Raw genomic sequence first — 13,300 nt, 5'->3', positions numbered from 1 at the left:
GTGGATAAGGAATTGGCTGGATGGCTGCACTCAAAGAGTTGAAGTCAACAGCATGAAGTCCGAGTGGAGACCAGTGATGAGTGGTGCTCCTCAGGGGTCAGTATCAGGACTGGTGCTGTTTAATATCTTTGTCAGTGATATGGACAGTGGGATTGAGCACACCCTCAGCAAGCTTGCTGATGACACCAAGCTGTGTGGTGTGGTCAACATGCTGGAGGGAAGGGATGCCATCCAGAGGGACCTTGACAGGCTAGAGGGATGGGCCCGTGCGATCTTCATGAAGTACAAGGCCAAGTGCAAGGTCCTGCCCATGGGTCGGGGCAATCCCAAGCACAAATACAGGCTGGGTGATGAGTGGATTGAGAGCAGCCCTGAGGAGAAGGACTTGGGGATGTTGGTTGATGAGAAGCTCAACATGACCCAGCAATGTGTGTTTGCAGCCCAGAAAGTCAACGGTATCGTGGGCTGCATCAAAAGAAGCATGACCAGCATGAGAGAGGTGATTCTCCCCCTCTACTCCACTCTTGTGAGACCCCACCTGGAGTACCACATTCAGCTCTGGGGTCCCCAACATAAGAAGGACGTGGACATGTTGGAACAAGTCCAGAAGAGGGCCACGAAGATGATCAGAGGGCTGGAGCACCTCTCCTATGAAGACAGGCTGAGAGAGTTGGGGTTGTTCAGCCTGGAGAAGAAAGGAGCAGACTTTATAGCAGCCTTCCGGTACCTAAAGGGGCCTACAAGAAAGCTGGAGAGGGACATTTTACAAGGGCATGTAGTGATAGGACAAGGGGTAATGTCTTTAAACTGAAAGAGGGTAGATTTAGATTAGATGTAAGGAAGAAGGTCTTCGCTGTGAGGGTTGTAAGGCACTGGAATAGGTTGCCCAGAGAAGTTGTGGATGCCCCATCGCTGGAAGTGTTCAAGGCCAGGTTGGATGGGGCTTTGGGCAACCTGGTCTAGTGGAAGGTGTCCCTGCCCACGGCAGGGGGGTTGGAACTAGATTATCTTTAAGGTCCCTTCTAACCCAAACCATTCCATGATTTATTGTCCTTGGCTGGGGCACATACACCAGTGAGATTCCCTCGTCCTGGTCAGCATTACCCAGTGCCAAGTGTGGCCCGAGACATGTAGCAGGAAGGTTGAGCTGCTGCAGCTCCCCCTCCACATTCAGCCCTGTGTTCCTACACCCACTTCCCCTCTCTAAACATCAGCATTTTCAAAGCATCACGTCAGAATGGAGATGTGTGTCTTTCCCTGCTTTTTGTTTTAGTTACGTTAAATTTTTTTCAGAAGTGTCCCTGCTTATGACCCTAAGCCACCCACAGCTGCAGCAGATTGACCTCCACACATCCAGATTCATGCTGGATCTGTTCCTGTGACCTTTTTAATATATAATGTCTGTCATCCTTGGTGCTGTGCCCAGAGGAAAGACAGCATCTCCAGGAAGCGTGTTAGTCACGGATCAAGTGTATTTCTCATGTCAGACTTCTCTTTCACGAAGCAGCTCCAGGATTTCAGTTAAAGTGCTGCAGGTGTGGAGGGACAGGGAGAAGTGAGAGGCATTATCCATCAGTGAATTTTGGCTAAGATTTTCCAATATGTCTGTAACAATTTCATTGGTCAAGTCCCTTACATGGCTCTGGATGTAGCAGCCTTGCATTTTTACTGGCATGCAGAAGCCACAAATGACCTTTGAATGAAAACAGATAAACATTTGCTTCTTTTGTTTTTCTCTGGGAGTTACGACACTGATACAGTTCAGGTCCATCTAGAACTCATGAAATTAATTGTAAGTTATAAACTGTTTTTTTTCCCAGTTGCTCATAATTATCCTAGAATGTTTTTTTCAAGATATTTTTTTCATTCTTGGTCTCTGTCCAAAAGCAGAATGGACTGCAACCAGCTGAGTAAGAGCTGCTTCTTGAGAGACTTGTGGGTCAAAACCCCCTCTCCCTTTATATATATTTTTTTTCCTACTATATAGACATACTTAGACATATATATTTCTAGTATATATTAACTTACATACATGTGTATTATAAACATGCACGGATGTAGTGCCCTGTGCAGAATTAAGCATGTGCAGAACCGTATGTCTGTGCTATGAGGAATCTTTAAAAAATATTGCAGAAAAACTGATACGTAATTTTGCTGGGACGTAAAAATATCAGGGAAGTTGGTTACAAAACTTCCTCCAGAGTTTTCAGATAGTGTGTCTTTGGAAACACAGGCCCTGCCACTGAATTCCTGACTGCACTGATGTGAATAGCAAAGCTCTCCTTGACTTGGAAGAACAAAAAGAGGATTTTTTTCCCTACAAAGACTTGGCTTCCTACAGTGATTTTTTTCTTCATTCATGAAAAAATGCTCAGTCATGCTTGGGGTTATTATTACTTTATTAAGACATAAAAATATATGGTAGCAGCCGTGCTGAATTTATCTTTAGTCCTTTGGAAAACTAAAACCATATTTGCACAAAGTCACAACTGATGGCTGGCAGCCTGCTTTTATAAACACAGTCGTGGCAAATTTATAACCATAATATGAGAGAGACCAGAGCAGTGCAGAAACCCAGCAACCTCCGCCTGCCCCACAAAGGGCTCTGGCATGCGGCAGAAGTGGCAGTGCTTTGAAGAAAACTTCTGGCTCTCGTTACAGAAGAAAAGCAAGAGGGAGTATAAGGGGGGTTCACCGAAATGTGGGGTTTCTCTGTCCACTTACAAAGTTTTGTGTCACTCAGGTATGAAAAAGCCAAGTGTAAATACATCCAGCCAAATCTCACTGAAAAACATCTGTGCTACCTTCTGATACAAAAACCAAACACAGGGCAAAAGCTTTGGGCATAGCCCTGGCTGAGCCGACAAGACTCTCAGACAATGCCTTTGGCTTTACCTGTGTTCTCATCACAGATCTGCATGTTCCCATGTGCTTCTCCATCCTTTCACCCATGACTTCCCATCAGCCGGGATCGTTTCCTTGGGCTCCTGCACGGGCAGCGGGTGCTGTGGTGGTAGAGAGGGGTTGACTCCTCTCTTTGCTCTCTTAGGCCTCCTCTCAGGAGGGGGGCAATAGCTGAGAGTCAAAGCAGCCAGGCTGCCTGAAATCCTCCTAAAAAGGGTGCAGCAGGTTTAACCCCATGTTTCCCACCGCTGCTTGGAGACCTGACAGCAATCCCAGAGGCGGCTGCCAGTTCTTGGGCGGTCTCACGTTTTGCCCCTGCCTAAAACCACCTCTGCCTTCTCTTACCTCGTCTTCCTCACCTGCCAAATGAACACATAAACAAAAGGGCTGCTACCTGGCTTGGACATCACCATTAAAAACTGCTGGCCACGGTTAAAAAAAGCCTCCATCAGTGAGCCTAAACCCTTTTTGGCCCTGCTAATATTCTGGCTCCACAATATCCTATAGCAATGAACTTGAATGTGTTGAAATCCTGCCCTTTTCTGTTATTGCTAAACCTTTAAACTAATGATTTCATCAAGTGCCTCATTGTGACTGTATTGGAGGAAGCTGTGAACAGATTTACTATACTTTGTAGGCAGTATGAGGACCATTAATTCATCCTTCGCAGGATTTTTTTGTTCCAGGGTAAAAGCCATGTTCAGCACAGTGCTTGTGTATTTTAAGACCCTCTGAATTTCACCGATTGAATGTTTTGTAGCACCCAAGTGCCTTCACAGGTCTGCTCTTTCTCTCGCTCCTCTTTTCTTTCTGCTGCCCAGCTGTGCCACCAGCCATGTTCCCAAGCCCATTGCTTGCTGCTCACCCCCTCTCTCCCTGCTTCCCTCAGCCCATCGCTTTGCCCTTCCTGCCACGGTCTCCTCCTCTCTGTCACCCCTGGCAGAAGGCAGCTCTGCTCCCAGTGACCCTGATGTGACAACGACCTCTTACTGCCTTCCAAGAAATTCCAAGTCAACATCTCTCAGTTTACAAGAAGGAAATCGTTTTTCCACTCTCAAGTCAAGATTGGGGATTTTTTTTTCCAATTTTCACATGATCATCATTAAGGAGAGCCCACAGCTGTGTTCAGTGATAAGCTGTTTCCCATATCTGCGCACTGCTCCGGAGTGCTAAAAGCAGCAAGCTGGCTCGTCAGCACCTTTGCTCGCTGGACTGGAATGTTGCTGAGCACCGTGTTTACATAGAAACTCTGCCCCAGCACCTGCCTGACCTTCGACAGCTGACTCTGCTGCTCACTTTTCTCCTCAGATCACTATTAGCAATGAGGAGGTCAGCAACCCCTCCTTTCTCGACCTGGTGAGGACTCCCCGGATGAGGAGGAACACGCTCATCCTGATGTATGCCTGGTGAGTGCCCACATCAGTCCAGCTTGTTACCAGGATGGTGGGTTTTGAAGAAAAAGTCCCTTGGGACTTTAAGGGCCTTTCCAGCTGCTTGCAGTCATTTGTTTGTCTCTCAACATTTTTCCCCTTTGCTGTTTAGGTTCACAAGTGCCCTTATCTACCAAGGGCTTGTGATGCGCCTAGGAATTGTCGGAGGAAACCTCTACCTAGACTTCTTCATCTCAGGAGCTGTGGAGCTGCCTGCCGCTCTCCTAATTTTAGTGACAATTGATCGCATTGGCCGGCGCCTTCCCTTTGCAATAAGCAACATCGTGGCAGGAATTGCATGCCTCATTACTGCCTTCTTGCCAGAAGGTAATTCCCTTCCCAGCGTCAGGCTCTTTAGGTCAATGACTTCTCTCTGACACCCCTTAAGCAAGGACAGCAGGCCACACAAAACTCTAGATAAAAGTAAAAAGTGTCTGGTGATGCAAGGAGCACCGCAGTCATGGAACAACATACCTTATTTGCTTATAGATTGCCCTGGGACATGTAATGGCCATACCTTTGATGGGTGGTGAGCAGTGGCTGGGTGTAGTCTTAGAAAAAACATGTATAAAGGCCCTGTACTCTTTTTGAAGGCAAATGCAAGGCAAGAGCACACAAACATAAAGGGAAAATACATTCCCTGACTTGGAAGACACATAGTGATGTCAGAAATCGGTGATTTAGCTGAGGCAGCTTGATGGTCTTCTCATTGACAAATAAAACAGTGCAAACCACAACACGCTACAGGGGCTGTAGCAGACAACATGGAGATTGTTGCCCTGCCCTCACTCTCCCAGGGGTTTGGACATTGTTAAGGGGTTGGAAGAGAGATATGGCTTTTGATTAAGTCATTTTTATTTGGTTTCAAGGACAACTAAAAGGTCTAATATCGCACACAGGCTTCCCGGCACTTCTATCTTTTCTTTAAATTGTTTTCCTTCCTGTGTATTTTTTTTTTAATCCTTGGGGAAGAATTTGGAGATGCTCTGAAGTTAATATTACTGGATCAGCATGCTTTGCCTTAGCATAGCTAGGGACTGGCAGCTGAATGGACATTAGAGAGGCTTATTCCTCCTCAGGGATGTTCCTGTCAAAGTAAGGTACAGTCCTGGCCAGACTTAGAAGTTTTAGATCCCAAAGTTATATCGTGGGGCAATCGTTTTCCTAGAGAAGAGCCATGAGAAGCCACTTCAAGAGTATGATGTGCCCAAGAAAACAAGCAGGTCTGTGGTGAGTGCGAAACGAAATCTTTCAAAGAGGTGTGTTGGTTCACCTCTGTCTCAGTTAAGCTCCCTTTAAAGGGATTCCTCCAAAAGTACTTAAAATTAATACTGTATGCTTGAGGAGCTTCGTTGGTTTAGTAGAAGCAGAAATGATGGGGAAGGGAGAGGGAAGATCAGCAGTCTGTTCCTGATGCCAGCACTGGTGGCTGTGCAATCGTGCCTTGGGATATCACGTTGTCATCACTTGTTTGCATTCATCGGTTTGACCACTGAAGCCCATCAAGACTGACTATACTGTCCTGGCAGATTTTCCCAAGGTCCCTGTTTCCGTGTGCCTCTCAAAAGAGCTACCACACGGCAACTGGATGCCAGCTGCCCCGTGCCCCTGTGGCACCTCCCTCGATACGGGGCCTGGTAATTCAGGCACAGAGGGCCTGGTCACCATCTCATCCGCTGGCTTTGCCAGCATCGTTTTCCACCTGTTAAAAAAGTACAAAGGTCTCACTGGGACAGCAGGGACTGGGGACTGTTGATCACCTGGACCTAGGGCTGTTGCAGGAGGGGGAAACAAAGAGCAGCACTGGGGAATTACTCCTGCAGGACACCTGCCTCCAGCACCCTCGTGTATTTTGGGCCACACCATATGCTGAGCACGGTGCAGCGTGTCTGGGGTTAGAGCAGGAGTATCGTGTGGGGCTGGTATGGCCTGAGCGAGGGGAGAAAGCGGTGACCTGGGGCCAGCAGGATGCTGCCACCAGCCTGCTCTCAGCGGTGGTGAAGTGCTGAGGGGACCCAGGTGAGGAGAGGACAGCCTGGGGATTAAGATACTCCCAGATGGAACACCTGGGGTCCAAGTCCTGCTTTCAAGAAAAGTCTGTTTATACAGATGGGAAAAGCTGCAACGGCAGCTTGTGAGAGCTCCATCATGCTGGGCTGCTCACACAGTTCATGTCCCTTGGCAGAGGGAAGAGGCACATGGACGTCACCCTCACCTCGGGGGTCTGACGGACCGAAGGGGTGCCAGGGAGACAAAGTGGGTTTGTTTTGTTCTTTCCAGCGTTTGCTTTTCTTACAAGTGTTTGAAAACAGAACTTTTTGGGGCAAAGGCAGTGTGTCACAACATGGGATGAAATTTGATGGGGGTTTGTTTGGTTGTTTTGGAAGGGAAATAACCCCAAGTGTCTCATTTTTTGGTTCAGAGCAAACGGAAATGTTTTCTTGTTCTTCTTATTGAAGTTTTGAGAAAACACAACCACTGCCAGAGCCTCCTCCAGTGGCAGAGCTCCCCTTCGTGCCAGGCTCAAGCTTGTTTTTTCACTGGCCTCCCCATCTACCTGGTCGTGGTGTCATGGTTAGACCATACAGGAGACTGTCCTCTCCCAAGGGCATCGCAGAAGTGCTTATTGCATTCCTTGTGATGCTCCTCCAGAGGCCACCGGCTTTCCAGAGAGGGCACTCGGACTGCTGAGAGGTTGCACACAGCGAGACGGGATGGCTCTGCTCTGCGGTGCGGATGTGACCACCACATCCCCTGCTGATGTATAAAGGCTTCCTGATGATGTGTACAGGGCAGTGGCTGTGCACCAGGGCTCAAGCAGTGCCGGGAGAGCTGGGCAGAGCCACCGGGGCAGCGTAAGGTCCCTTGGCCTGTTGTGTCAGGTACAAAGACAAGCACCAGGGAAGGGAAGGGGGAGGATGGCCAGGAATAGCCTTATTCAGACATAGACAAATTATGAAGCATAGTTGGCCTGCTCTAGAGAGAATTATTTTACTGTAGCATCCCTGGAGGTATTTAAAAGATGTGTAGATGTGGTGCTTAGGGACATGGTTTAGTGGTGGACTTGGCAGTGCTAGGTTTGCTGCTGGACTCGGTGATCTTAAAGGTCTTTTCCAACCTAAATGACTCTATGATTTTATGATTCTATGCACCTTTAGAGGTAGCTTGTTTGTGGTCAGAGGGCTTTGGCAGGTGACTCAACAATGTTTCCTACAGCATAACATCCCTATATAAATAAATGCTCCTTTGGACAATTTGGACATGGTCACAGAAGCTTATAATGTCATTCTCCCACCCATGATATTATGCCCCACCAGCATCTTGAATCAATCCACTAGAAGTGACTTCTGATTCTCCAAAGCAGCTTTGCATGATGCTGGAAAGCAATAAATGCCAGTATAGATTGATATCTACAGCAGTGGCCTTTCAGTCTGATTTGCACTGATCTGGGGTTTCTGTGACGTAGCTTCTCCTGACAGTGCTTGGGGGTCTCAGAAGTGCTCTGCTGGTGCAGCAAAGCACACTTCACCCGAGTTTCTTTTTGAATGAACAGATATCCCATGGCTCAAAACAACAGTTGCCACGCTGGGAAGACTGGGCATCACAATGGCTTTTGAAATCGTCTATCTTGTGAACACTGAATTGTACCCTACGACACTGAGGTACGTCGGAAGCTCCCAGGTATCTTTCAACTTTTCCCTCTGCTTTTCCCCATTCCCTATTTCACTGCTGTTTAGTAAAATTTGGTTTTTTCCAGTTTCCTAACTGAATAGCCACTGCTCCATGCGGATGGCATATACTGATGAGATAATTTTGAAGCTAAGTCTACATTCTGCTCCTTAAACTGCTGGTTCATCTGTTTGGTAGCACCTCTCAAATATCTGGCACTATTTTTCTTTTGCAGAAACTTTGGTGTTTCCCTGTGCTCAAGTTTGTGTGACCTAGGTGGAATCATAGCCCCATTCCTGCTTTTCCGTTTAGCAGCCATTTGGTTGGAGCTACCTCTAATCATTTTCAGTAAGATTTGATTTTAAATGTACTTTTGGTTTAAATATCCTCCTCCTAACAGAGCTTTTCGTTCAGGGCAAAGTGTAGTGTGTGGCCTCATCTCCCTGTCAGACCAGCCCCTCTCAACCTTCATGCCTAGAGCAAGAGGCTGAACAGCAAATGGGTGAAATGTGGGTGATTTCACAGCACGCTATGGAAGAGGTCAGGTCTGCTTGGGTAACTTGGCTGAAGGAGCATAAAAGAAACTAAGTGATGTGCTTTAAGACTGAGAAACCTTACAGCTGAGTTCTGTAATAGCAGAGAAGTAAGCTTAGTCTCCCAAAAGTAGAGGTTAATGTCCTTTAAAAAATACTTGGTTTGGGTTTTTTGGTAGGTACAGTTATGACTATGGATGTTGTATTAACCATAACTTTGTATTCCTGCCAAACTCTTTTCCTTGGTTGTATTTTGGAAAAAATGAGCTCTGTGGAGTAATTCTGTGGAAAAAAAAAATTAGTTTTTTCCAACAAGGAAATGGGAGTCTGTGACTAAACCAGGCTTCTAGGAGATACACATGACTGGGAAAAAAGCAAAAGGGATAGGATAGAATAAGAAGGAAAATTGATGCTAATGACAACTTTAGCTGAAAACAAAAATGAAAAGACAAAAGACATTTTAAAAGATTACCATTATTCCAAGAATAGACATATAGAAGTATGGTGTTCACATTATCTAATTCTGAAATTCTGCTGCTGTTGAAGGATGGATGAATTCCCTCTGTCTTGAGTAAACAGCTACAAATTCAGAGAGGATCACAGAGGACTGTGCAACAGTCAGGGAACATTTTACTTTTTGCTCCAGCCCTTCTATTTTTGACTTATTACATTATTTTAATTATATCTATGCAAGAAATTATTCCAAAAGAACTATTCCTGATGAACTATTTCAGATTGGCTCTGTTTCTGAATGCTCTTTCCCAAGGATGAATTTTTATTCTGAATCACATAATCTACTTTGGCCATTGATACATGAACAGAGTATTTCAGGAAAATCTCAATGGTCTTAAGAAACACAGATGCATCTACGTGATAGGGCCCCTTGAACAAAGGCAGATTTTTCTTATGTGAGAAATACCATCCTGGTTCCAGTGCAATTTGTATGAACTTGCCCATGCATACTTATCTCAGGTTTTTGACTTCTAAGATTTCCCTTTTGGGGCAATTCAGGCTGCAAATGCAGCCCTAGCCCTCAAGTGTTTTTTTTGTAATAGGTTAAATTAATGTAGCATAAAGGTGTGTGATAAGAGTAGGGTGATCAGAAATAGCAGTTGCACTTTAAAAATCTCACTTCGGCCTTAATTTGAATAAACTTTTCTCAGTGTATAAACCCTGAAAATAAGAAAAGTAACAATTTTCTTACTGCTTTTGCATTTCTTCAATGTCCATTGTAGGTATTCTCGCAGTTATCTGTGGGCTCCTAGTATTGCTTTTACCAGAGACAAAGGGAATCTCCTTACCAGAGACAGTGGAGGATGTGGAGCAGCTTTCAAGGTATGATCTGTATTTTCTTACTTTTACTTGGGTGAGGTTTCCTGAGGGTATTCTCCTCCAACTTTATCAGCTTTCATAAATTATTGATGTTTTCCAAATACCAGAGTAAATTCCCTAGTCAGGTTGACATTGTGAGCAGGTGGTATTTTCCTCAATAGAAACATGATTTTTCAGTACCACTAAGGCAGGTGGTTAAAAAAGTATGGGGATAGAATCTGTATTTTTCTCATAGAGACAAAAAGTTGTCCTATGCACCTCTAGAAGCAGAAAGTAATAGCGTGCAAGAGAGAGACTGCAAAGTATAACCTGCAGCTCTCTGCTCAAGAAAACCAGCCATTTACCTCAATCAAAGCACCCTGTGAAGAAGGGCCCTTGATCATGGGGGCATTTCCACAATGTGTGAAGTCATTGAAAAGTCATGTGCAAGATGATTTATTATAGCTGAAGAGTTGTAGGCACAGCTTTCCCACTCCTGGCACACAGCAAGCCAGACTCTTCACTGCACTGCAGGTGTGCAGGGAACATTTACACCTTGACTAAATTTCTTGAGGAGCTAGCGCTATACATTAATGTTTCAAGCAGTAACTTTGAATATTACATCAACATCATTTTGCCTGCTTCAATGTACAAACTAAAGAAAGAGGAAATTTTCTATGCAGAAAGTAAATGTTTCAGTACTGCAGTTTGGACTACAACTTGGACTACATATTTTCCTGTTTCTTTCATCCTCATACCCCTCTCCTCTTCTGTTTCTTCAGTCATTTTGGTAAATGTGGCAAGAAACGGAAACACCAGGCCACCAACTCTTATATTTGACCTTTGAAGGACAGCACCGAGCAAAGAGCCATGTTCCCATACTGGGAATTTGTTCTCCACCTGCCACCACTTCAAAATTTGCTGCAGGATATGGATTAAACTCCATGTTCTTCTTCTAAGTATAAGGACATTTAAAACAAGCAGTGTATTTTTCTATAAATATGGAATAAATTCTTTTTTTTTCTGAGTATGCTGTTTGCAGGAAGGGAGCACTCTATGGTTCTTGGTAGAGGACAGAACAGCTTTTAAAAGATGCACTATCCAGCTCAGTGAGCTCTTATTTATTTCTTTATATATTTGAGCCATTTATTTAATTCTGTTGTTAGCATATACCTTTGGGTGGGGAGGGTTTCCTTCTCCAAGGGAAGGGCTTCTGCCCGCTCTCCCCTGTCGGGTGCTTTTCCAACCCTCTCTTTCAAGAGCATGCTGATTTTTTCCCTTCTAAAACATGCTCTCTGCCCATCCCTACAAACAAAATTCCCTTGCCCTGACCACTGCCAACGGGACCTGCAATTTCTGTCTTCTCTCCATTATTATTATTGTCATCTTTCTGTCTCGGGGATAAATTATTTGGTTTGTTGACAGGGATGTTAAGCTGTCTTGGGAAGATGGGCAGGGATGGGGCAAGACCTGTGGTTATGAAGTGTTAGCTGGTCCTGGTTGTTTGAAGCTGACGTGTAGCAGATTAGCTTGAATCTGTGGCTCTGCAAGCAGATAGCAGGGACAGTCTGCCTTCCCTTTCACCTGTATGACCTTCTTCATCAAGCAGTGGGTCCTGGCCACTGACAGGTAAACACTACTACACTCATTACAGTGAAGATGTGGTGTTGAAAAGGTATCCTGTTACCAACAGAGAATTAAATAAACATTAGAAAGCCTTGTAAAGGGCCTTATAACCTCAGAAAATAACGTATTTGGCATAAGCAAATATAGGACTGGGTTTTGAAGGTTCATAGCACAAATGAGTAGTGCTAATGTCACAGTCAGTAAAGCTGAATTACTACTGCTCCAGTCTCACCATCTTGAGAGCATATATAGGCAGGTGCCTGCATAGGGGGGTTCCTGTGGTGGGGAGTACACTGTGCATTTCAACAGTCCCCAGCTCTCCCTGCCTTTTCCCAGCAATTGCCCATACCACCAATTCTGCCTGCCGGAGGAAAACAGGACCTTTACTGGTAATCTCAGTCTAATGTTTGCATACTTTGAGCAGTGAGGGATAAAGGGCTGTCTTTCAAGGCTGTTTCTAACTTCCTCTGAGGCATAGTTAAAGGTCAATGGGATGCTTAGTAAAAGTCAGTAGTGACTGAAAGACATGAAACTAAACGAGCCTCTCATAATATATCTGGATAATTGGCAATACCTAGAAGACAACCCAAAACTGGAGCTACTGCTGCAGGGAGAAAACCCCTCCTACGCCAACAGGGTCTTCTGCTGTAAACTCCCCAGGGGCTGGCTGGCAGAGACCAGCCCTGAACTGGAAGCTGTGGGCTTGCTCTGGCTGGGTGCTGTGTCTCAGCACGGGTTGGGAGCCTGGCCACAGAGCTCAGCCCTGCCTTCCTCGCACCGCAGGCACGGCCCTCGGAGAGCTGGGGTGAGGCAATCCCGTGCAATGTTGTGTGACCTGAGCCTCCCTCTTCCTTTTAACGTTTCTTTGTCAATTTTAGATTTTTTCAGTTGGTTTCTTAAACGCTGCAGCAGTCTGAGAAGGACTGTGGAGATCATTTAAAGCTACAGCTTGCCAAAGAAATCTCAGTATTATTTGCCAGCTGCTGCTGTTTGTGGGCAACTAAAATGCGTTGAGAAGTGAGAGACTCAAAGACTTGTTTCTGGCCTTTCAGACTGTTCTTTGTTTTGCATAGCATCATATGTTGCTCAGAAGAGAATATAAGTGAAATATTTCAGTATGTAAAATGGCTAGGAGCAGTGTCAGAAGTTTGGATGTATTTATTTTCTAAAATACAGCAGGACAGCAGGAAAAAGCCTGACTTCTGATATGATAGTACTTAACAACTTCAAGCAGAGTTTGTATTTGGTAATGGCTCCTGTGCTCTTACCCCTAACGGGGATTTTGTAAGACGGAAAATCCTCCCATCTCTGTGAGACTTTGGGTTGCCTCATGAAGGCTGTGGAGTGGGTCGTAACCTGTTGTACAACTGGCGGTTTGGTGGCTGTGGGGTTACACTGTTCTAGCTGAGAGAGGACAAATGAGGTGGTGGAAGCAGAGAGAGACCTTCAGTGAGGGAGGACCCTGGGGGAAACCAGCCAGGGTCGTGCAGGCCACTGGGCAGGCTGCTTGTTTAAAAAGAGTTATTATAAATTCATATGTGCCTCAAACCACTTAATACATTGAGCCTTACAGGAAAGTCCTACAAACATCTCAGGTGGCAAAGCGGTGTTCTCCTAAAGTGCATGGGTTGACAATAAAAAGGCTGTTGTGACACACCTCAGCGAGAGGCATTGCTTCAGGAGGGGCTAAACGCTGCCAGCTTTAGTTGTGTTGCATGTGTTCCAGTTCAGAGGCTCAGTGAGAGATGTGATATACATAGCAGACAAAGGATCACCTTATCACCACTGAAGATGCATGTTCAACATGACCTCAGAAACCCAGGAGCT

General features: G+C 45.4%; 1 protein-coding gene across 1 annotated transcript in view; it reads left to right on the top strand.

Annotated features, from left to right (window-relative positions):
- Positions 1-13,150, top strand: part of SLC22A3 (solute carrier family 22 member 3) — a 35,663-nt gene extending 22,513 nt beyond the window's left edge. Inside the window, exons 6-11 of the mRNA XM_069786909.1 lie at positions 4,213-4,310; positions 4,447-4,661; positions 7,888-7,996; positions 8,239-8,351; positions 9,772-9,871; positions 10,630-13,150. Coding sequence (XP_069643010.1) covers positions 4,213-4,310; positions 4,447-4,661; positions 7,888-7,996; positions 8,239-8,351; positions 9,772-9,871; positions 10,630-10,687 — 693 coding nt within the window. The 3' untranslated portion in view covers positions 10,688-13,150. The remainder of the gene's footprint in view (positions 1-4,212; positions 4,311-4,446; positions 4,662-7,887; positions 7,997-8,238; positions 8,352-9,771; positions 9,872-10,629) is intronic.
- The last annotated feature ends 150 nt before the right edge of the window (positions 13,151-13,300 follow it).

This window comes from Haliaeetus albicilla, chromosome 7 (genome assembly GCF_947461875.1).
Source record: "Haliaeetus albicilla chromosome 7, bHalAlb1.1, whole genome shotgun sequence".
Taxonomy (NCBI): Eukaryota; Metazoa; Chordata; class Aves; order Accipitriformes; family Accipitridae; genus Haliaeetus; species Haliaeetus albicilla.
This window is presented reverse-complemented; position numbering and strand designations above follow the sequence as displayed.